The sequence below is a fragment of the Protopterus annectens genome, chromosome 4.part0, assembly GCF_019279795.1.
Source record: "Protopterus annectens isolate FY-2018-M chromosome 4.part0, PAN1.0, whole genome shotgun sequence".
In the NCBI taxonomy this organism is placed as follows: domain Eukaryota; kingdom Metazoa; phylum Chordata; order Ceratodontiformes; family Protopteridae; genus Protopterus; species Protopterus annectens.
Window position 1 is genome coordinate 1,349,077,875 of NC_056733.1, and position 26,422 is coordinate 1,349,104,296.

At 41.6% G+C, this 26,422-nt stretch overlaps 1 protein-coding gene across 8 annotated transcripts in view; it reads right to left on the reverse strand.

The window, feature by feature from the left end:
• The window catches only part of ABLIM3 (actin binding LIM protein family member 3), a 3,936,655-nt gene that overhangs the window by 467,505 nt on the left and 3,442,728 nt on the right, over nucleotides 1-26,422 (reverse strand). For 5 of the 8 annotated variants that reach the window (XM_044069211.1, XM_044069207.1, XM_044069205.1 and 2 more), the window contains one exon: nucleotides 20,929-21,027. The exons of the other annotated variants lie outside the window; for them this stretch is intronic. In XM_044069211.1, coding sequence (XP_043925146.1) covers nucleotides 20,929-21,027 — 99 coding nt within the window. The remainder of the gene's footprint in view (nucleotides 1-20,928; nucleotides 21,028-26,422) is intronic. 8 annotated transcript variants of the gene reach the window in all.

The following is a 26,422-nucleotide window of genomic DNA, read 5'->3' on the forward strand; positions in this document are numbered from 1 at the left end:
ATATATATATATATATATATATATGTAGATATATAGCTATATATGTATGCACATCCTATGTGTACAGTTATGCCTAGTTATGTTGGTATATATGTAAATATGTACAACTATATGTGCATACATATCTATTGTGATATACCTACTACTGTCAATATATATGTAGATATCCATACATATACGTGCAGACATATATTGCTCTGTATATGTACATATCTGAGTGTTTATATATATATATATATATATATATATATATATATATATATATATATATATATATATATATATATATATATATATATATATATATATATATATATATATATATATATATATATATATGCATATCTATGTATGTCGATATGTATATGTGTATATATCTATATAGATATATGGATAATTGAGTATACATTTATGTTCACCATATGTCCTGAAGATGGAGTGGAGCCCTACCTCAGCCCCAATAGTTCCAACTTCATAGTGCAAGGGGATGTCAGGTATGTATTGCAGGTATATTTGTAGACTACTGCTACTGTAATAGGGATTGTCTTCACAGACATGGTGTGTGTGGGAGGTCACATCTGTTTTTAACATGTGCACCACTGGCTACTGACAGACATCCTAAGGACATCATAGTACAGTACCACTGCTAGCACAGTAATGCTTCTGTGGACTACAGTAGAGATATGGCCAATATATGTGGACAGTCTGTCACACTCTGGACAGTCCAGAATTATACACAGAATCCCTCAGTGCAAGACATGTGGACCAAGCATGACAATGTGGATGTTAACAGCCATGTAGATGGGTATAACATGTAACTACTGGTATACTTATGCCCCCATAGGTTATGCATTCACACACCCCTGTCTGTCCTGACACATAACTGCTGGTACAGAGGTGCCATGGCCACATACTACCCACTACTTATTGACATACATCTGTACAGCATCCCACTGCTTTGTCTGACATACATGACTGTTATGATGGCACAGTTGAAGTACATCTGGCAAGTATCTGGACATGACATCTCACTGGGTAAGTACACTAAGCTGCTAGGCATGTAACAAAGCACTGTGCAGACTACAGGCAGACTGACTCAACACTGGCCTACATTTCCTATGGGGGAGTACACATGTACCTGCATATATAGCAGTCTCTACAGGCATGTCACAGCACAGAGTAACAGACACCTGTGTGAAAGTGCATAACCACAACCAATGTGAACACAGCCACAACCACATATGGTAAGCTAGTGTACTATTACAGTATATGGACTATCTGCTCAACACCACCCTCATATGTGCTACTCACACACTAACCCTACATATACTGGACCGCTACACAGTGTGGTCTGATACCTGTCTGTGGTATGGGACATGTGTGTGTTTGGCTCTATAAACATTTAAGCCGATAGGGTAACATACAGTGGAGCAGCATGTAACATCAGACAGGATGGGTCCAAGAATAATTACATCTACCACAGTCTGTACACAGGTCAAGGTACATATTAACAATACACACACTGTCGACAATCACCATAAGTACACAGACCTCAGTACTGTACACACAACCACAGAATGTCCAGGTTATGTCATCAAATATAACCCCTACTATACATAACATGTGTAGCAGTCTGATATCTCACTGGCTTATCAGATATGATGTCAATAAAAATGGTGTACAGCACATATGCACCTCTTACTGCATGACATATGTACAAAGGTTGCAGAGTTGTGGCTGGAGGCACAAACTTAGGGCCATTATTGACATGTTGCTGAGATAACCTCATACATTTACTGTTGTAACAGGGTTTGTTGCAACATATGTTCTATGAGGGATATGAAGTCAGTAACTCTCACAGCTGTCCCCATCTACAGACTGCAATCCTCACACTACCTTTTGCAGTTCACAGATAGGTGCTCTATGGGTAACACAAGAAGCAATAGACACCACACACTGTCCAGTCTGCAGATGACCCTACTGATGGAGGTTTCCTCATAAACATAGCACTGACATGGCAGGTATGAAAACATGTAGGACAGCCATATCCACACACACCCTGTTAAACCAACATTACTCCAAATGCAGTATAGCAGCACTTACAGTCTGTAGTCAGGTCAGGCACATCCCCCTCCTGTGTGTTGGCCTGTTTCCACAGTGTATGTTGTTAGAGGTAAATCCCCAACCCATCTGTTATGCTGTTTGCCAAACAACAGATCTAGTTTCTGCTCACAGTGAATGAAAAGGCTCACCACCAACATGATGTTCCTAGATATTGGAGTGTGTTTCCATGCAACTGGCTATGGGAATGTTACCACAGCTGTTCCACATGCAATCATCTAGAGGAGGGCTGCAATTCGTGCAGAGGCCATCAGCTGATCATGAGATCACTTACAATACACATGCTGCTGCCTAAGCAAATCATGTGTAGGTCTCCACATCCACCAGAGAGGGAGTGAGAGAGGCAGACAGAGGCAAAGTAAAGTCAGGGAGGAGTGGGAGATTAAAACTTAAGCATGTTTGTGTCACACACCTACCAGCACAAGGTATCAAACCCCTGACAACTGGTGCTATCACATTTCTATGCAGTTATCAGATGCGCCACATAAGTTACATGTTGAGGAGCCCTCAAAACATGTATGTGATGGTGAGTCGCATCTGCAACAGGGATATGGTAGCTATACGGTAGGTGTAGTACACGTGCCTGTCCGCATGAACAGGTGTCAGTATCAACCCAGCCACACTCTGACAGGGACGCACACACATTGACACACGTGGCAGGGCCAGGAATACAACTCATCACTAGTGAGATTGCCACAACACATTACTGTGCAGGTATTACATGCACCACAGGGGTCATACAGAGGTTATATGGGCAAAGGGTATGTGGAAATGTCTGACATTGGACAGCATGCTTCATTCTGCCCATGGGGGTTGTAGTGAGTGTGAATGTGATCATACACATTATACCACACACACACACACACACACACACACACACACACACACACACACACACACACAGTGCCAGTACTGACATACATGGGTTCATTGCTTCACCGATGTGTAGTGGTCAACTGTGCCAGACAGATATACAAGGCTAGGGGATGGGTATACCTTGGCATTGGCCCACATGACACTGGTCTGCATTGTGGCTCAGGGGTGTAGTTTCAGGATTTGCCCACACAGGTGGGTATTGTATTCACCATCCAGTCACCTGGGTGACTATTGTGTGTGGCCAATGCTGTGAATTGCTTGCCATGTACATGTTCCTTAGTCCATGGCATGGACGGTGTCTGGGATGTGCACACCTCCAACATGCATGTACAGTGACATGTGGAACTGTACCTGGGGTGTCTGGCCCATGTTGTGTACACAGATTATCATCAGATGAGCCAGTCCTGGCCTCATGTGGCAGGAACTGGTAATGGACATCAGGTTTACCCTATACCTACATTGAAAGCATAATACAGGCATTCCCTGGTGTCAGTGGCATCTGTCCATACAGGGCATGTTTTCAGGCATGGTATGTCCTTTGTGGGTCACATTTGATGGCACCACAGGTGTTGCAGGTGTCCAGTGGGGAACATGGGGACGGTGCACTGTCAGCATGTACATGCCTATTGGACAGATGGACAAGGTGCCATGCCTTCTGTAGCCCACTGCAAACACAGACACACACACACACACACACACACACACACACACACACACACATACACACACACACACACACACCTGTCATGTCTGGGATTAGAACTCCTACCCAACTAGTTTATTACACTACAGCACTACACAGTTATAGGATGCGCCATGGAGATTACTGGAGTACTCCTTCCCAAAAGGTGTATTTCACACTGGATGACATCAGCAGGATTTATGTCATCAGCAACCTTGACAAAGTAGGGCAATTGAATTGTAGTGAGTGTGACTAGTCTAAAAAACATTGCTCTCTACACAGATGGTGACACATACACAGTTGCCACATCTGGGATTAGAACTACCTAACTAGCTTATCACACTACAGCAGTACACAGTTATATGACATGCCACAGAGATTATTGGGCTACAGCTTTCTGAAAGGTGTATTTCACAGTGTATGGCATCAGCAGCCTTGACAAAGTAGGGCATTTGGATTGTAGTGAGTGCGACAAAGCTAAAAAGCATTGCTCTCTACACAGACAGTGACACACACACACACACACACACACACACACACACACACACACACACACACACACACACACACACACACACACACACACACACACACACACACACACACACACACACACACACACACACACACACAGTTGTCAAGGCTGGAATTAGAACTCCTACCTAACTAGGTTTATTTCACAGTGTATGACATCAGAAGCCTTGACAAAGTAGGGCATTTGAATTGTAATGAGTGTGACTAGACTAAAAAGCATTGCTCTCTACACAGACAGTGACACACACACACACACACACACACACACACACACACACACACACACACACACACACACACAAACACTTGCCATGTCTTGGATTAGAACTTCTACCTAACTAGTTTATCACACTACAGTAGTATGCAGTTATAGGAAGCGCCATGGAGCGTACTGGCCTACACCTTTCACAAAGGTGTATTTCAAAGTGGATGACCTCAGCAGGCTTGTCACAGTACGGCTATGGGCAGGGCAGTGTGTCTGCATGGGCCATAACCCATTCACCTAGAGGTTGACACACCACATTCGGGCACATGCAGGGTTATATTCCACAGGTACGTGAACTGCTAGATGACTACTTTCTTGTACAGTCATGTTGCTCAGGTAGCACTTGCACCACATAGTCCGTCATGCTGACAGATAACAGTGGCTAAGATTTACAGTGAGTGACATCCGAGCCTCATGTGGTTGTAGCCATTTGGCAGTGTGCTGTGTGGGACAGGCCTTAGTGAATGGCTCCTTGTGACAGTCACTCTATTCCACACATCTGTGTATGTCCACTTTTGGCTTATTATAGTGTGTTGTCCTTGGATATATGCCTGTATCCCTATCCAGTGTGTGAGCAAAGCATGAGTGATGCATACTGAGGAGTGCCTGCACTAACATCTGCAAATGCCAGATATGTCTGGTTCACTGTTGTTTGCAGACATGGCCTTCATTTGTTTAAGTGTGTGAGCATGCCCAACATGCCCTTCTGTACTGAATCTATGGATCGATTCCAGATAGTTTGTACTGCAGTGCAGACATTTGTTTTGTACACCTACAGGTAGCATACTGTTTCTGCAGGGTATCCGTCAATCATTTGGCAATATGGGGACAAACTGTGCAGGGGATAGTGTGTACTGTAGGTGATTGTGTCTGTGCTGCTTCAGCTGCATGGTACTGCTGTTAGCAGAGATATTCAGCCATGTGTACTGTTATACACAGTGATGTTTTCTGTCCTCATGTACTGTCAGGTGGACATTCTTGCTCACAGTGATGACTTGTGGGACAAGGGTGACTGCAGCTGTGTCCGGTATTGTGGGCAGACACCTACCTATTCATGGTAAGTTATGCCATTCTGGAGGGGGAGCTGCAGGCACTTGGTGCTGGGTTTGTGTAGGCAATTCAGCACCTTGGTACAGTGCTGGCAGAGGATCCCATACTTGTCCACCCATCAACATGGCAGTATGGCCTTATCTTGCTGTGGCAATGCCTCACAGCTGTACAGATTTGCACATGTTAGCCACAGGCAGGGGCCATGGCTCACAACACTTACCCTATTGTAGTGTATGGGCAGGTGTGTAGCCATCCATTTATGTGTTTGCAGCCAGGGATAGTGTGCACACAGCTTGGTGTCAGACCCTGCACATTCCATGCTGCCCATGCTCCCACACCCCCCTCTGTTATTCTAATACCTTCCATACATTATGCATACATTCTGTGATACTTTCCCCAAGGGTATCACCACATCACAGGTGTGTGTTAGTGTTGGTCCACAGTTCATGCAGTGGGACATAGTGGACATATTACTATGGTTTGTTCACATGCCCTTGCATATGGCTTAAATGGAGTGTGTTGTGTTGTTACTTGGGTGTCCATGACATAACATGCATTGACAGTACGTGTGAGACACGGGCCTTTGGTAGGCGCCTGTGGGGCATTAAGTGCTGATGCAGGCCAGATGTGGCAGGCCATTGCAATCTGCCAATCCTACAGTCCCAGACCACCATACATTATATTCCCCTGGGGTGATAGGGTAGATGTGAGAGTTGTTCATGCCAATACCTTCTATCAGTCTTGACCAGGTGGTGTGGATGCTGGCAGGGTACTACCTACAGCTGGGGACACACCTGCATGGGACACCTGCACTGCATCCTGCAGTCTTCCACTATTGTCATATACAGGTGGGGTCATACTGTACCCATTCCTCACAGCAGGGATATTGCCAGAGAGGTGCCTGTGGGTGGTGTTTGTGTGGCTGGATGCATGCATGCTATGGACACTACTTGCGTTTGACACACAGACATGCATGGGGCATTACAGTTATGCTGGCATGTGTGGGTACATCAGCTGATTCCCAATACATCAGTCCTACCTCCTTTGTGATCTGCAGGTGTTCGGGCAGACATCACCGGTATCCCCTACTACAGGTCCTGTTACTGTGATGCATACCTATATGTACAAATCCAAGGGGTGTCACCATTTCACAGTGACACAATATATATACTGTATGTCTGGGGTACTTTCCCCTGTGTTCTGCTTGTATATCTAGCCAGCCATGCCATGTTAATCTTTCAGATGGTGACACATATTACCACCATACATTTACAATGGCTTACTGCTAGCATGTGTTATACTGGTGGGGATTGTCTTTGGCACTGCAGTCATGAGGGCTTGTCCCTGTTATCAGCAGTAGTGGGCAATGGCCACCAGGTCTTACCTCAACATGCATACATACGGACCACTCTCACACATTTTGAAACACACACCATCCTAACACACACAATACCTGCATATTGTGCAAATGCTACAACCTATTCTGCTACCTTGGCCACCTCTGGCCATATGTGCTCCACTCATATTATACCTACTCATACATGTTACTACATTTCTACACAGGATTGTTGGGGGGGGGCACACCTGAGTGTCACTACATTTCTACACTGGATTGGGGGAAGGGGCAGACCTGTCTGTTTCCGCATGTCTACAGAGGCGTGGGGGAGCACACCTGACTGTTACTACATTTCTACATAGGATTGTGGGGGGACACACCTGACTGTTTTTACATTTCTACAGGACTGGGGGGTACACCTGACTGTTACTACATTTCTACACAGGATTGGGGGGAACACCTGACTGTTTCTACATGTCTACACAGGACTGAGGGGAGGGCACACCTGACCGTTATTACATTTCTACACAGGCTTGGGGGGCACACCTGACTGTTTCTACATTTCTACACATGATTGGGGGGCACGCCTTACTGTTTGGGGGGCACACCTGGCACATGCACACAGTTGCTATGACTGTAGTGGTATGTCAGGTACTCCATTTCATTCTGCATTCTAACCTGTCATACTGACTAGAGGCATATCAGTGTACTACAGGTCTTAGCTTTGGTTGCCCTACATATTAGTGTCTGACTTCCTACCCTTCAGAACTAACATCCCACTGTCTGACCTGCTGTAGTCTGTCTGTGTAGGCCTGAGGGGGAGGTTACTCATAGGCATCATTCAAAGGCCATAGCACAGGCTCTGTTTGGATTTGTCTACACCTGTCCTGCTGGCTGAGACTGTTGTTGGGTATGTGAACCTCCCTGACTCGCATGTGTGAGTCATATGGACACACAAGTCGCCGAGCACATTTCCTGCAGTGGGTTTTGTCACCATGTGTAGTACTGGCTACTATGATGACACCAGTATGTGTTACAGATGTCATGGTGCCACTATGGGTGCCTACTATCTGCTGCCATAACATTCAGCCACCCAATTCCCTTGCACGCTCACATCCATACCACAGATACAGGTAACAACACATTCTACTCCATTTGGCAATTGGTAGGCTGATTGACTTACCTTGTAAGTGTGCCAGGATTGAGGATGACGCTGGAAGGCTGCCTATGTTGGATGCACATAGTACACTCCCTATACATGGTTGAGCACAGGTAGTGTCATGTTTGGCATCCCTTTTACTGTATGTGTGAGTCAGAGACAGGTGTCATTCTCTGGGTCCCTACTGCGTCAATGTATGTGATATGCGTTGTCTCTTTGCCACAGCCTCGGCATACTGGGCATACTTCCATCTGCTTACTGGGTCAGGCTCAGGGTGTTCCCCCTCTGAGTCACTCTGTGCCTGTGCCTGTGCAGGTCTTGGCATTGGAGGGGAGTTGTGTGGCCCTGTCCAGACTGTTCCTGCTGCAGCTGTTTCCGCAGTATCATATTGTGTAGCATGGCACATACCATAACAATTTGGGTACATGTTGCTGGTGAGTACTGCAAGGCTCCACCAGATGTGTCCAGACACTGGAACCATGACTTGAGCATCCCAAACACATGTTCTATTATAAGTCTGGTCTGTGTGTGTGCCTCATTACGGCATTCTTGTTCAGGTGTGGGTGTGCATTTCTGATGGGTGTCATCAGACACGGCTCCAGTGTGTAACCAGCATCCCCCACTAGGTGACTGTAGGGGATGTCCCCATTGGCAAATCTCTGGTACAGCTGCATCAGATGTCAAATGTAGGAATCATGATAGCTTCCAGTGCAGCCAGCACACACATTCATTATAATGCCTGGGGCATCGCAGACGACCTGGCAGTTGATGGAGGGGAGGCCCCTGCGTTTGATATAGGCCCTACCCTGATCACCAGGTGGTGCTTTGATGCATATGTGCGTGCAGTCTATAGAACCCACTACCTCAGTGTATTCTGCTATTTGGTGGAAGAGACACATATTGCTGGCCAACACCTCACAGGTGTTGAGAAAATATAAGTCCTCACTGGCATGTGCTGACATGGCATCCAGGAACTGGTGGAATATTCTGGATGATGATGCCTGTGAGATCCCCATAATATCCCCAGTTGAGCTTTGGGTGGTACCTGTGGCTAGTATTCCTATCCCTACACATACCTTGGTATCCACTGGGATGGGTTCCCCTCGGTCAGTTCGGTGTGTCAGGCATGGCTGGCACAGCTCAACAATTTGCTGTAGGAGGTCCTTGTCCATCCTATAGCACGCCGCTATCTCCAGCTCATGTAGTCCCTGGTAGGTTACCCTGGGTCTGTACACTCTTCTCCATCTCCTCACTGTGGGTTAATTGGCAGCTTTCATGTCCTCACCACCCTCAGCCTCTTGCACATGTTGTTGTATGTTACCTGCTGCAGCCCCTATCATTTTGTTGTTTTGTTTGTTAAAAGTTCCCCGCTTGTATACACCGGTGGTGTAGAGTATGGGAAAAACCAGAGGGGAAGGTCTTTGCATAGTTTATCATAGTGTTCTGGGCTGGGCTGGTCTGCTGCCTGTGTAATTGGCTGATTCTGATACATTTCACCTGCCAGCTATGCTAGTACTCCTTGATTACCTTCCTACTGCTGTATTCCCTTCCCATTGCCTTCCTGTTTAAGCCCAGGGGCACACCGCACAGAGTGCTCAAATGTGCACAGTGCTGCTATTTCCTGGTTTAATTTTTGTTTCCTTCCTTTAAAACATGGCACGTGGCGCACACACCTGCTTAGACAATGTAAAGAGTGCTAGGCAGATTCAGACACACCCCCTTGCTTAGCTGTGCTAAGCTAGGAGCAAACCCGAGCCACAGTGCTGCAATCTGCTTACTGTATGCCTGACACAACCCCCCATGATGTCAGCTACCTCCTAGCTTGCACGAAGCTATTCCTATTCTTACGCTGTTGGGACCTGACTAGCATGCTGGGAAAAACCGGGATTCACTATCATTCTCCTCATTTGCATAGGATTGCCTGCTAATTCATAGTTACATGTCTCATACTGAGCCTCCCTCCTGAGCAACCACTACTCACTGGTCATGTTGTCTTCTGCCTGCCACTGACTTGCATGGCAGAACAGTGATTTTAGTTAGAATGCTTATATTAGGTTTATTTTATTATTTTCCCCCGATCCCGTTTGCGTGCCGCTGCCCTACACTTAAACAGCTGAGATTGGCTAAAGAAAATAAAAGTTGATTTTTGTATTTTTTTGGGTGTTTGCAATGCCAATAACCTTATACTTGGCCATTAACATGCTTCCTGACTGATATGCAGCCTTTATTTGGAGCTGTCACAGCTCCGTTTTGGATTCTGCAGAAATGTATTCGGTTACTAACCGAGTAGATTTCTACAGATTGCACTAGTCCTGCATGGCCAGTTTCAAGCTTCCTAAATTGCAACTACACCTCATTTGCATGAATTTCTCCTGCAAATGGGGTGATATGCATACAGGGGCTTAGTCCGTGCAGGACTAGTACAGGAGCGCTCGTGCACACCCCTGCAGGCTGTTCCTGGATCACACGGCAGGTATATTGCCTGATAGAGCTCCTGCACTGAACCTGCACACCGTGCAAGGCATACAGAATCCGGGGGATACTTCTTGAATGTTACATATTTTGTTGTCAACATTTTGATGAGTCTTCTAAAATGAGTTACAGTTTTCTCACTTTTTTGTAGTTTATACTTATTTCATAGAAACAATTTCTGCTTTGATAATAGCACTACAACTGGAATGTCTTCTCCGAAAGATAATCCTTGTTATTTGGTTGTTAGGAATAGTTAATCATTCTTAAAACTATTAACATTAACTTCATTTATTAGATATGTAGTAAACATTTCACCATGAGGCTCACAAGTTCACAAATGTTGTTTTCCTGCTTTTGTTTATTGAAATTTTTGAATATATTCACTGTTCTTTTGTACATTTGCTACAACTTATCTAAGCCTACTCAGAGGTGATCTCTGCCTAACATACAAAGCTATGTCAAACCCAGAGCTGTTGGACATGCTCCACTTAAAGAAATCCCAATCCCTCCGAGCTACACGCTCTAGGGATCTAAACCTTGTCACCAGATTAAACAGAACATGCTGGAGGGATAGATTCCTGTCTCAGAGACTTCCCATACTCTGGAATAGACTACCTATCTATGTCAAACAGAGCTCCTCATTAGCACTCTTCAAGAAAAATCTTGATGATTTGATGGGTAATAGGAAATTCACCCTGGGGATCATTTCTGTGGTTCTGCTTGACAGGGGCACAGGAAAATTATTTTCTTGGGTGGCGAAAGCCAGGGTACCTTTTTGGCTAGGCTTGTATAGGTCCTAGGGCCAATAGCCTAGTACCTACCTATGAACCTATAAGGCACTCTCCCTTTTAATCACAGTCCATAATCTGTAATGGAGAACCCATTTTTGGTGACTTGCTGCATGGGGAAGCTCAATGTGACTGACAGTGTTCGGTGATCAGTTGTTTTTAAGTAGCTAACTGTTAACCATCTTGAAAAAGTATTTCTGTGACAACTATGTTCAAAGACTTCCCTTCTGAGCAGGTTCCAGTGATACCTGCACCAGGCATGCCTACTTGAAAGATCTCAATGATCATTCCACTACAGGCAGAGTGTTCCATATATAATCAGGCATGTCAGCAATGACACTACCACTTTCTCTGACATTCTAAAGACATTTTTTGTAGTGTTCATGCCGAAAATATTACCATGAGGAGAGTATATCCATAGCCATTGTCCGATTCTAGTACTATATTTTCAGTCTGCAGTACAGCTCACAGTACTTGTTTGCAGATATATGACTTGCAAGATGAATTTTTAAATAAAACTATCTCCAACATTACTGAAGTGTTACAGAATGTCACTGACATTACAAATTGTAAAACTCCTTTTACTCACTGCATTATAATCACCTTCTCCATGATGAGAAGGAAGAAATACTTTCTCAACAGAAATGATAAAATGCTTCAATATACAGCAGTCACATTAATTACTCACTGTTAACTCCAAATTCTAACAATATTAATTTTGTATATTCCAGTAAAAGGCAAGTTTTACATCTTGCAATATTGCCCATGTCCCTTATTACTCATATAGTTTTGGGAGACTTGGATTTTGTCCAAATGCTAGCAACTATTAAAATGTATACTACACTGATGGCGCAGTGGTGCAGCAGTAGCATTGTCACTTCACAGTAAGATGCTCTCCAGTTCAATTCTTGGCTGGGGTGCCTTCTGTGCCGAGTCTGCATGTCCTCCCTGCATTCATGTGGGTTTCCTCCAGGTGTCCCAGTTTCCTCCCATGTTACAAAGACATATGTCTGGGGTGTTTCTACCCAGGCCTCTGCTGAAAATCGACTTTGTTTCAAGTCCGACTTTGCCGGTAAACAAATGATAAATAAATACTACATCCTTTCCTAGTTACTCATTTATTGCACTGCTTTGATTTGGAGAGGTGCTTCATCACATCATTGTCTGCTTCCTCTGTATTGTAGACCATGTAACAAGGTCTGCACATAATGAATATCAGAATGAGTTTGATTATATCTTCCTAAAAGGCTTGAAGATTCTTTATTTTATCTTTTTATCCTGTACTTATATTAATCATGACGCCATCACTGGCTGCCTACACACTCTTTTTTTCCACCATATAAACCTGGCTGACACACCAAATATCCCAGCAAATGGTATTCCTCACTTTCTGAAGGGAAATAGATTCTGTGACTCTCTCTTTGGTTATAGCATAGTGGTGACAGTTGTGTGGTAGTTAGGCCATCACCTGTAGCAGGCTCTGGATTTGTTTGCTTAGCTCTGAAGCCTTCCACTGGTGTTTGACATTCCATTTGAAGTGAAGGTGTTCAATGCCTTCTGTATGAATGCATTTCTGCACTCATTTATTGAGGACTACTGTACATGCATAGCCATGGTCCATCTGCACTGTGGATTGGAGTTCCTCACCCCCCTAGGATGGCAAATGGGTGTCAACTGCTGACTTCCACAATTCTACACTGGCTCCTCCATTATCTAAATATCAAGTTTACATAAGGCCATCTGTGTCATAATCAGGACTTTATCCATTAGCACCAGGGAGTCAGTATTAGAGTTTGCATGTTTTTATGCAAAGTATGCTATTTTTCATCCTTTTTTGCACTGGAGGCAGGGGTCATAATGTGCAGAAAATTAAGACGGATTCTGAAGCTGGGAACCTTGCATGTTATTCTTCCCAGTCTCTAGGTACTAATCATGTTACTCAAAGGACTACAATCACAACTTGTTCATGGTTCACAATACTAATGGGGTCATACATGGGATACTGGCCAGACTTATGGGACCTCAGTGAAGCATGCCGCAAGTGCAACACAGTGAACCATGGCATGGGTGTGCCTCACTGACTTACAGTGCAGCTCCAAAAACAAAAGGAAAAAGGGAAGTCTGAGAACACAGAAATGGTGTGCAGGGGTCAGTCCTGTGAAGTTTCATATAAGGAAGATGGGAATCTGACAAAAGACAGTGAAAATGTTATGAAACTATATGCATAAATAGTGGCACATGCATTAAAAAAGGAGAAGGAAAAAAGAAATTACAGGTGCTCACGTTTCGGGTTCTGTCCAAAAGAAACAATGTAGGGATGGAGGGTACTGTGAGTAACATTTCTGCAGTTTGTTCTAAGTAGTGGGGATATTTGTAGCATTTCCATATTCAGGCTTGTATTTGGGCCTAGTGTTTGTGGAGGCTGTGTGTCTGAGCACATAATTCAGGGACATCTTGTTTTAGCCAAAGCCATCAGGCATTTCAGTGAGAGAGAATTGTTTGAGGTCATTGGCTGACTGAGGTCTCCTGGACTACAACTTAGACTAAGCACCTCATTGGTTCTTTTGAGATTTCTTTCTTAAAAGCTGTCTCAGGTTTCAACTTTCTGTTACCTAAGAAGCTCAGTTGTGAGTGTTCTGCCATTTTACAGTGAGCTAATCGAAGGAAGGACACTCAGCAAACTCGGAGCTATAATATATAACATTAAGTATCCTGTTTTTTGTTTATTTTTTTCTTTATTTCTTTGTTTATAGCACTTTGTGTACTGTGTATTTTTTCTAGCTAGTTTCACTGTGTGTGAGGTATTAACTGGAAATTGTCCACTCTTATTAAGCATCTGTTGGGTTGTTTGTTTATGATAACTTATTGCAGTTAAACTCTTTTTTCTAGTGGCTCCTTTAGCTGTTTAAAACTTTCATTTAAAAGCTCACTGCTGCTTTTCAGCTGTGAGTAACATTTCTGCAGTTTGTTTACCACCCTCCCTCCCTGTTGGTATAGTGTTTTTATAGTTGGTGGCTTTGCAGTCGCCCACCCCTAGTGTAAATTTGATCTGGGACTCTCCTCCCAGTCTAGTGTCATTACCTCATTCTACCCAGTACAGGGAGAGCATTTGAGAAGGCCAATCAGCTTAGTTTCTGCTACTCCTTTCTCTCTTTCCTTTCTCTTTTTCCACAAACAAGAAAAAAAATGTATCTGCTTTTACTGTATTTGTGTTTTTTCCTACTTTATTTTGCTTTTGCGCCATCTTAAAAGTACTCAATTGTATTTATTACTGCTTGGTGTATCTCATTCTAAGCCTTTTAGTTTAAGCACCTGGGCTTCAGACCAGTTTTACATTAAGAAGGTTTGTGGTCTGCACTGTAGTGGCAGAACAGGTAGCTTACATCCTTCTAAGTTGGGAACTGCTGATTGAGGGCTCAGTGTCTGTTATTCTAAAAGTGTATTAATTCTGGTTTAAGCACTTGGGCTTGAGGCCAGTTATTTTACATTAAGAGGGTTCGTGTTCTGCACTCTTGTGGGAGGAGAGGCTGGACTCTGTCCTTCTGAGCTGGGAATTTCTGGTTAAAGGCTTATAGTGCCTGCATATTTGAACTGCTTCTTACTGAAATTGGTACACCTTGTTTGCTGTAGCATAGACTAGATCCAGGCCTGCTGAATCTAGCTTTGTTTGTATAACTTGAGCACTAATCCAGGCATTCTTTAAAGTATTCAGTTGTATTTATTACTGCTGGTAGTAACTTGATTAAAGTGTAGCTATCATTTCTAAGTCTTTTGGATTAAGCACTTGGGCTTCAGACCAGTTGTTTTACATTAGAAAGGTTTGTGGCCTGCACTGTGGTGGCAGGACAGGTAGCTTACATCTTTCTAAGTTGGGAACTGCTGATTGAGAGCTCAGTGTCTGTTATTCTAAAAGTGTATTAGTTCTGGTTTAAGCACTTGGGCTTCAGGCCAGTTATTTTACGTTAAGAAGGATTGCGGTCTGCACTCTTGTGGGAGGAGAGGCTGGACTCTGCCCTTCTGAGCAGGGAATTTCTGGTTAAAGGCTTGTAGTGCCTGCATATTCTAACTGTTTCTTACTGAAATTGGTACACCTTGTTTGCTGTAGCATAGACTAGATCCAGGCCTGCTGAATCTAGCTTTGTTTGTATGCTTGTTGTTTGTTTATTTCCCTGAAATGCTAATTCCACCTAAAACATGGCCTTTTAGCACTTCTGTGGATCCCTAGTGATATCTGCATTGCTTACTGTACTTATTTCCTTGTTTCACTTGAAAGAAAGTTACTGTTTGTTGTTTTTGCATTTAAGTTACCTGTAACACATTGCATTTAAGTTACCTGGCACTTGCTCACTAAAGCAATTATATAAGTCAGCTCTAAAAAATTAAAAGCACTACACCCTCACAAACTCCCCTTGAGTACCTTGTTCCCCATTGGCCCTTTTTTTCAATTATAAAGGAATTGTCAATACTATTCTAGCATGTCCAAAGGTCAGTTGTCAATCTCCTCTCCGGTCCAGCTGGAGAATCTGGGAATCTTGAGGCAATGTTACAACTGCCTCATGTACACAGACAACCCTCTCCTCCTCCCAACAAATTCCAACACATGTGAGAGATGCAACCATATAGCCAAACTGGAGGCTAAGCTCTCTCAACTCAGTACTGGCGTAACCAGTCAGGAGGAGAAGGAAACCACACTCACTACAATTCCAGTCTCACATAGACCTACCATGACAACAAACCCAAGCACATAAACACACAAAAACATACTCGGAGGCTCTAAATAAAAATCTGCCTAAGCAGCAGAGACCTCCAAAGCAGACACCCAAGCAACCTCTACCCCAAAACAAAACATGTGCAACACATAGCTCACAAAGCCAGTGTGCCGAACAGTCACAGCCCTTAAGGCTAAACAACACACCTGATACACTTGTAATAGGTGACTCTATCGTCAGGCACACTGACGTCCCGCTCACCAGGCTGAACAAGGAGAAGGTCATGGTGAGCTGCCTGTCGGGCGCTAGGATCCGCCACATAACACAAGCACTCAGGTCACTCCAAGGCAAGTACAAATATGACTCAGTCATTGTCCATGCTGGTGTGAATGACCTGAGACGTACCTCCCTGGACTACATGAAAAGAGACTTAGAGGAGCTCTCTGAGCATGTAGCCCAGGCCAGTATGACCCTGACCTTGAGTAGCATCTTACCCTCACCAAGAATGATGCCACAATATGAAGACAAGATGATCAATTTCAACAATTGGCTTAAGTGTTGGTGTCATTCAAAGGGGATCCAATGCCTGTCAGCCTGGGATGACATGCTCGACAAGCCACAATGCTTCGCTAGGGACGGCTTGCACCTGTCACCCCTGGCCTTTCAGATACTGGCAAAGGCTCTTGCTACCCCCATAGTGCCTTTTTTAGGCAAGGCTCAAAAGACAAACCCACCTCCATAGGTATCACAAGGGATAAGAAACTAAGAGTAATGCTACTCAACGCCAGAAGTCTAAACCTCAAGATGCACGCACTCGAAACTCTCCTTAGCATGGAGAACATCGATATCTGTGCAGTAACAGAAACCTGGTTCAAGGCTCCCGAGAGCACCCCAGCACTACCAGGTTATACCTCATATCATGCTTTTTGGCCCCAAAACTTGGACCGAACCACAAAAGGAGGGGGAGTATCAATATTCTACAAAGATACCCACACCTCCAGGTTGGTGGCACAGCACGAAGCATCAGAGACTATCCATGTGCAACTAACTGTGAGTAAAACTGCCTTCCAGTTTATAGCCTGCTACAGACCACCCTCCCAAACACAGGAACCCCACTCGGCCTTCCTGAGAATACTGGAAAATATGAAGGTCTCTCCAAACACCATTAAATTGGGCGACTTCAACTACCCAAACATAGACTGGGAGCATTACTCTAGCTCCAACACCCTAGCCCAAATGTTCCTAGAATTTATAAACTCAAATGCTATGGTACAACTTGTTACCACTCCCACAAGAGGGGAAAACATATTGGACCTGATCATCACCAACATGGGGACTCTATGCTCCAGACCAGAAGTGTATCCCTCACTGGTAAGATCAGACCATAAACTAATCTCACTGGATATTCACATCCCGACCCCACCCCCTGCCCAGAAAACCACAGTGAAAAACTTCTCTAAAGCAAATTTCACACGCTTCAAAACCGAGGCGAAATCCTTCAAAGCCCCCGGGCCTGTGGAAAATACGGCCCAGACCGCAGAATCCTTTATAAATGCATTCTATGAACACCTTCAGGAATGCATGGATCATGCAATCCCAAATAAAACCAAGACCCAATCCTCCAAAGGCAGACATGCTGTCTGGTGGACCCCAGCCATAAACAAACTATACAATAGAAGGAGGAAGCTACTACATGATAGAGCAAAATCCCTAAAAGGGAAGGCATCTCTGATCAGTATTAGCAAAAAACTACGGGCACTCATAAAATCGTCTAAGGCCAGCTTCGAGAGAAAAATTGCACAGGACACTAAGGATAATCACAAGGCTTTCTTTAGTTATGTTAGGAACCTGGGTGGGAATGCCCAGATATGCTCAGAATTAGTCCAAAATGACAAAAAATACACCGAGCCCACAGACATTGCTAACATCCTAGCTGACAGGTTCAGTGCAAACTTCTCCCCCCCCCTCCCCACCAAAAGGGCAAATATCTATCCCAACAGAGTGCTGCCCCCCTGACATCTCAGATGCTCAGGTAAGAGCCACCCTCTCCAAAGCAAAAAACACAGCATCAATGGGACCAGATGGTGTCACGGGCTGCGTCCTACATGAACTTCAAGAAGAGCTAAACCCAAACATAAAACTACTGTTCAATCTTAGCCTTACTACAGGATATGTACCCAAAGAGTGGCATACAGCAACAGTGGTCCCTCTCCACAAAGGTGGTGCCTCAACAGATCCTGGAAACTATCTGTCTTGCTTGGTCTGCAAAGCTATGGAAAGGATCATCATGGACCTCATAAATAAAGATATTGGGGACCTACAGACACTGGATCCTACCCAGTTTGGCTTTGTTAAGGGCATATCCTGCCTCTTAAACCTGGTCGATTTCTTTGAAACAGTCACCAAGGCCATTGACGAGGGGAAGGTGGTCCACACAGCCTACCTGGACCTCGCAAAAGCCTTCGATACAATACCCCACTCGGGCATTATAGATAAGCTCACCAGCTTAAATAAAAACTCCTATGTCACTAGATGGGTTGCAAGCTAGCTCAAGGACAGAACCCACATGGTTAGAATTGCTGGAGCCATGTCAGACTCCAAACCAGTTACAAGTGGCGTCCCACAAGGCTCAGTCCTGGGACCTCTCTTGTTCGGTATATATTTCTCGGCGGTATAGGCCAACACGGAAGGACTGTGGCTGACCAAGTTCGCAGATGACTGCAAACTGGGCGCCATAATCAACTCTCCAGCCGACACAAGCATCCTCCAAAAGGGCCTCATTGAAACAGACAACTGGTGCCAGAGCCATGGCCTCAAGCTAAATGCCAAAAAGTGTATAGTCATCCCCTTTGGCAAAAACAAAGTGCCCACAAATTACCACATAGGTGGTAATCCATTAAGTACAGAAGAAGTCATTAGGGACCTGGGGACCCAAGTTGATAGCAATCTCTCATTTGACAACCACATGGCCAAAGTGGTTAGAAAAACATTTTATATAGCCCACCTAATCATGAAGGGATTCACATCTAGATCGGGGAGGTCATTGTGCCTCTTTACTCATCCCTCATCAGGCCCATAATTGAGTACAATGCCCCTTTTGGGATGTACCTTACCAGACACCTGCAGCAACTGGAAAGACCCCAAAAGTACCTCACCAAGAGGATCAAAGGGCTCAAACAGATGCCATATGCTGCCCGGTTAAAGAAACTCCAGCTCTACTCAGTGGCATACCACCTGCTCAGAGGCGATCTGTGCCTGACGTATAAAGCCATGTCCAACCCGGAATTAATGGACATGCTGCACCTCAGAAAATCCAAATCCCATCGAGCTATGCGCTCAAGAGACTTGAACCTCAGCACTGAAATAAATAGGACATGCTGGAGGGACAGATTTATAACCCAGAGGCTCCCTTCACTCTGGAATAAAATCCCAGTCCAGGTTAGGCAGAGTCCCACATTGACTCTCTTCAAGAGGAATCTTGATGAGTGGATGGGAGATCGTAGGTTTACCCCGGCTGTCACTTCTGTGTCACTGTTAGACAGAGGCACAGTATACTAACCTCAAAAAAAGGCATAGCAAAATTAATTTAAAATGGGTGGCGAAAGCCAAACACACTCTGGCTAGGCTTATAAATGCCCTAGGGCAGATAGCCTAGTATGAACCTTTGAACCTATAAACAAGTATAATGGAAAACACTTAAACTGAACAAACTAAGCAAAATGTGCAGTACAATCAAAATTTTAATGTATGAGACGTTCTACTATCAAAACAGAACAAGATACTTTATTTTAAATTGCAGTGTCCAAGTATTATTATATATTTACAGATAATGATATTTCAGACAGGATGTCTGTATGCTAAACTTATTATTGACAGCATATAGTTAATTTCTTGAAGTTTGACTGTCAAAAACATGAATCCCACCCAGATAAATCCTGAAATATTTTCACCGTATACCAGTTTTGGTATTTTTCCCACAAGCTGTCTTTTTAAGAGCTAAAAAGACTAAATGACAACATTTAAGATGGTAAAGCATTTTACTAGCATATCATAATAATTGGGAGTGCTACTGTACTGTATAATGCTATGTCCAAAAAGTCCATGTGAAAGCATACTGTTTTGTATGACTAAACTTTACTGGAAAATCTATTTAAGAATACATAGATGGTAACGTCTATCAATTTGTTGTGGAAATGTACAGTATGGGATTTTTAAGACAATAAAGTAATAAAGTAAAACGTCATCAAGGGAAAGCATAAGTGTTTCGGAGACCACATCCCATTTAAACACAATGCAGGAACACAGGACTCTTAATTCATGCTGTCTTCTCCATGTCCTTTCTCTGAAATAAAATTATACTTATTGTCTGCTGTTTCCATCATTACTACAATTCAGCCAGGTCCCCTTTGTAAAAGGAATATACTGTTTCTTTAGCAATAACACTTTTAATTCCTCTTTGGCTCTCTGTCAGGCAGCCCCTTTGATGAACATGCATCTGAAAATGGAAGCATTGAGGTGTTATTTATAAGGGGGGAGTGTGCATAGATAGGATAGTAAAACTGACCATGGGGCTGTCTTGGCTCTTGAGCACTACCATGCATGGAGTTCAGCACTGCAGAATTTGGCTTGCTACAGAAGCAAAAAGCTACTGGATGATACTCCAAGTATTTCATATACTCCATGTGCTATTTTACATCCCATAAATGCTTTGAATCAACACTGTTCTTTATATAGTAGGAAATATTAACAGCAATAACATATTTTTTTGTTTATGTATTTTTACCTTGTAACAAACATAGGGTGGTTTGTCATATTTTCTGACAAAAGCAATGTAGTACAGAATGACAAGTTAATACCTGAAAAGAAAATGCATTGTTAGGAAAATAAGTTAAGCTATTTTCTGTTTCTGAGCTGGGGAAAAAGGCAACTTCCATACCTGGAACATGAAAATGCCTAGGAGCTTGGTAAACAGTTGGAGTTGTAGACCGCATATCCACATGGCTATAATATGGAGAACTCCGCCCACTTTCAGTGCCTTCAGGAAAAAAAGTGCACAGCAGAGGAGAAAAAAAAAGCACAAAAAAGGGAAACAAAAGCAGAAATAATGCAACAGGAAGCAGGAAAACAGATAGCAAACAGTTAGATGATGAAAGCAGAAATGAAAGCATGATTCCAGAAGAACAAAGCAAACAGCTACATTTTTCAATAAGGCACGCATTAAAACATTACAAACACCACTGTTTTTATAAGAAATCAAGTCCTTGTTTACATTTGTTTTCTTAAGCAATGTGAAACTAATCAGTAAACATATCTGATGAAAATAACAATAAACTAAGGATTGTCAATGGTAGCTGGTGGCACTTTTTTTTCAGTGCATTTGAATCCGAAGCTAAAGTGACACTAACTAAAAGGGAAGTCTCTGTAGGCTTCTTATGCAGCTGCTATGAGAAACTCAGTTTGCAGCAGACAATGCCATTTTTAAAAGACACAGATGTAGTACATAATGCCCAAGTATCACAGTTAGCGTAAAGTCTTTAACAATCTGTGTGCACTGACTGGCATTCGAGTGATGAACAACATGAAGCTGTGCTGGTTATTTGAGCAGAGTCCCATTCATTTGTATTTTATCATATTACACAAGATGCTCTAAATCATTGATTATGTTGTGGAAAAAAAACATCTGTAAGGTACCACACCTGCATTCTGGAATCAATGCAAAAACAGAAGGACACACAGGGCATGAACCTAAGCCAGTGTGAGAGCAATTCAAAAGCTTCATTAAGACAACCAGCTATAAGGTAAGGTAGAAAAGCTTCAGAATGTCTCAATCTGATCATTCAATGTTGACAACTCAGGATCCGTCTGTAATTAGCATTTCTCATGCATGCTGTCTAGTGTCATGAACAAGAGCATGCTAAGCTCTGCAGTTAAGTTGCTCAAGGCAATTTCGTACACGACACTCTACAGCTCCTTAACACCCATAGCTCCTTATAGAATCCAGACCTTTCTTGGGTCTGGTTTCTTTCACTAATAAAGCGAATAAAGTGAATTACCAGCTAATAATCGGCAGAATTAGAAAGGGCAAGGAGAAATCAACAAAATGACACTACCATTGTTAGTGTAGGATGTCCTGCAGTAGAGACGTTAATCACTGTTCACTGCTTATTCACATTTTCATATTTATATTAATATTTCTATAACTGAGAGATCTAGATGCTATTGAGGGGTATGGTGTGAAATGTCATGATGAGAGACATGAAAATTCATTGTCAGTGTTCACTTATATCATACTTTACTGTTGATACTGCTATTTTCTTGATAGTAATTATGAAATTAAGCAATATTTACATATGTACTTAATACTTCAAAAAACAACCCATTTATGATCTATTTCCTGGCATCAGTTAAAACCTGAGATGCTATTAAAGAAAACTATCATTGATATTTGCACTGTAAGTTGCACTTGTTGAGAGATATTCAGTGCAATTTATATTGCAAATTATGCAATCAAGCATATGCTTTTAAATTTCTGTAAATATCTTAAACATGCACTCAAAGAGGAATTTCTTACTGTAATTTGAAAGCTTATGTCTGCAGCAGGGCTAGCCACCTTAGGGGTGTAAACCTTGGCTCTAGATGATTATCATTGTTGAACTGACACCCTGACACCAACCCCATGTGCAAAAAATGGGAAAATGGGTTGTGGATGGATAGATGGGTTTGAAAACTAATGTCTGATTAACAAAAGTTTTCTAACAATATATGTCAGGTTGCATCGTTTCTAAGATATGTCAATATGTTTGTTAAAGTTTGGCAAATATGTAATTCTAGTTCTGAGTGCATTGCAATATATTACAGTACTTATGGAAAGACTATGAATGCACTGACTAGTACCTTTGTAAAGAATACTTCTTACTGATAGTGCTATTTGTACAGTTTTAACTGATTTTATTGTTCACAAAATGTTAATACTTGTTATATTTTATATTTTTTAACTTGATTTTCAGAAAAAGCCCGAGAAAGCAAGGATGTTCACAAAATATTTATATTTATTATTTTAACATATGTTTTTAGTTGATTTTCAGAAAATGCTCTAGAATGCAAGGATGTGTGCAGGCTGCTAATGGTGTGACATTAATCACTACATAGGTGCTAGTGAGTTAACAAAACACAGCACTCAATGATCCAGTGGAATAAAAATTAAATCAGCACTACCAACTGTAAATGTAGAAAATAAAAGAAAGATGAGTAAATATGGTAAAAACTGCTTAAAATTGCTAAGCAGTTTTATCTCCAAAAATTATTTTACATGAGACTACATCAGACAAAATTCAATCACAAACACAAATATCACATATCTTTAAACAACTCACATGACTCATTCTATCATCCAATGACAACATGAAAACACATGACTAATCCAGTTGTCCAAAAATAAAAGTCCTGTCACCTTAAAAGCAACTGTTTTTTCTTAAATAACTTTAAAATTGACTTATTGGTTCAAAGCAGGTGCAGTGTAGTCATCCAGGAACAACTGCCATTCAAATTTCCTGTAACTCTAGAAACAAATCCCTAATTCCACCTCTGTTGTTAATATCAACAAAAATCAATAACATTACTAAAATTCCTACATACTACTGCATGCTTATATAGTTTACTCACTTTACTTTTGATTTGAATATCACTCAATTTTTTATAAATTCTGTCTTTCAGTATCATTTTTCTTTTCACAATACAAAATGCATCACACATAATGCAAGTGACAGTGTATAGCACAACATAAATACAGGATCACATAAAAAATCATGGGGAACTATATATATAGAGACACTTGTAATATGCCCACACATTGCAACTAAAACATTGACAAGTGCATTTTTTGCACCCTTTGAAAAATATTTGTTTAATTCTAATTTCAAATAACTTCTTAAAATCCCTGCCCTGTGTCTGTTTACATATTTTTTCCAGTACTTCACTCTTAGCCATTAGCACATTTTTCATTATGATGTTTTTAATCTCTTCACTGTCTAATACATATGTTAAAACCACAGTTTTTATTTTACATTTTACAAATTTAAAACTTTATTTTGCTAATGAATTGTCAGAAGTAAGGCTTTTTAATCTTGTCATTTGACTTAATGATATTGCATTTTAGCTAAAAAGGATGCATGCTATGAAAATGCAAATAATAAGAGTAACTCAAAATATTTGTAAGTAATATTGGTACACAAGGAGTTATCGTTACCAGATTTGTAAAAAAGGTTGCCTAAATAAGTAATACTTCCTTTGTTACAGTTGCTTACAAACTCTCCTCCAACTCACCTCTGAACTCTAAAAGATGGAGTTTGTAAGTAACAATAACAAAAGAAGTATTAATTACAAACTGCAAAAATTGATGACATTATTAATGTAATCAATAAATAAATTATATTGTCTACTGACCAAATAAGAAAAAATGTCATTGATAAAATGGCAATACAATTTTACACCGTTAAACATCTCAACATTGTAAAGGAATTGTTTTCCCCAGTGACATTACTAAACTGACAAAGTTGAGCATCATGGTGCAATACTTCTAACTTGTTTAAACAACTTAACTCTGAACAAAAATAACTTACTTTCCAGCACTACTATAATACAATTGCAAACAAATTTACCTTGCTCTGTAAAATACAATTCATTTTCAATTAAAGGATTACCTTCCCATTCTAAACCAACATCAACTGGTATAACTGTATAAAGGGATTTTACATTAATAGTTATCAACAAAGAGCAATAATGTAGTTAATTTTATTTTTGAAATTAAAAAGAGGCCCTCATGTAAGACTTAAATTCTGTGAGTACTTCACTTAACACTCTGTCTAAAAAGACAGAGATTAGTTTTGTTTTTGATTTTATTGTTAGACTGTTTGTCAATGAGGTAGATCTTCTTGGAGTTTCTGTACCTTTGGTATCCCAAAAACAATACCCATGTGGGATTTAAAAGCACAAAGAAATTTAACATGTCATCAGACATTAACCCTCATTATTGGCTTCATTTAACTAAATATAAATCAATCTATTTTACACTCTGAAAAGTTAGTTTTATTGTAAGAAACTGTATTAGATAGCATTATCTTCATATATTAGATAGTACTGTCTTTATTTATTTTTATTATTGGGCTCAATGTCCATTAAATCCATTCATATAATATAGGACTCGCATTTACTAAATTTTGTATATACTACTGCAAGAACAAGGTGAACTACACCTGGGTAGTTGATAAGTAGCTTTACAGAGTGGGCCTGTACTCTTTGGTTGTAGTAATAGCCACACTATTTTATTTACTGAGAAAAAGGGGGTCAAGGAGAGCAGGATGTCTAGTGGTATGGTAAGCAAGGCATGCATCAATACTCAGGAGTCTAAAGGACACAATACAGTAACAAGGCATCCCATCCTTCCTGGTATCCAAGGTTTATGAGTGTAGAGATCTTTCAGAGAGTTTTTGTCAGGAACTTTTGAGGCCTTTCAAGTTTTTGGTGTGTCCAATGAAGTACACACTAAAGAAAGCATTGTAGTCTCTAACAGGTCTGATTAGAGCTAAATAAAGGGAAATGATGACATGACTGGATCTGGATGAAACAGCCTTTGGAGTTAATTGCAACAAACAGAAGAATTCCCTGATTACAGTAGATACATGGTGATCTAAGGACAAGTAAAATTTACCCAGATGTCTAAGTCTCTGAATATTTTTTCACAGATTAGGGTGTTGTCAATACTGTAAGATGCAATAAATATCTGTCCCCTGAAAGGTATGATAAAATATTTCACGCTATATTCCAAACCCCAGATTTTAACTCATGTAAGGTGTCTCTTAAGGATTTTCAGATCTTCAAGGTTCCTGATAATTATATCCAGTTTGTATTCATCAGCAAATCTGGTTAATCAAAGATCCTGTTTTTTAATTCTGAGGTCAGAGAAATGGATGCCAAACAGAAGAGGACTCATCCCTGAGGAGCACCAATAGTTACCTTATTTCTGTTCGAAGGGGCACCTGCTATGTGTGCCAAGCGTGTTCTATGTCTAAGCTAGTCAGCCATCCATCTTGCCACATAGTGATCAGTGCTTAAGGAAACTGAATATCTTGGCAAGATCTAGATAAGAAATATGTACAGCCTAACCACTATCCATCACTTGTCCTGCTCAAAGAAATTCACTAAATTCTGCAGGTACAATTGACCCTTAATGGAGTGCTAGGTACCCATTTTCAGCACACACCTAGGCAGAAAAGCTCCAAAGTATTACAAAAACATTTTAAGAACAATAATTTTATAATTTCCAAAATAATATAAACACATCTACAGTTTAAATAATTATACCAAATTGAACATAAAGTGAAAACATTGGTTAAGAATAGATGCAACTTATATGACAATGATTTAAAGTTTAG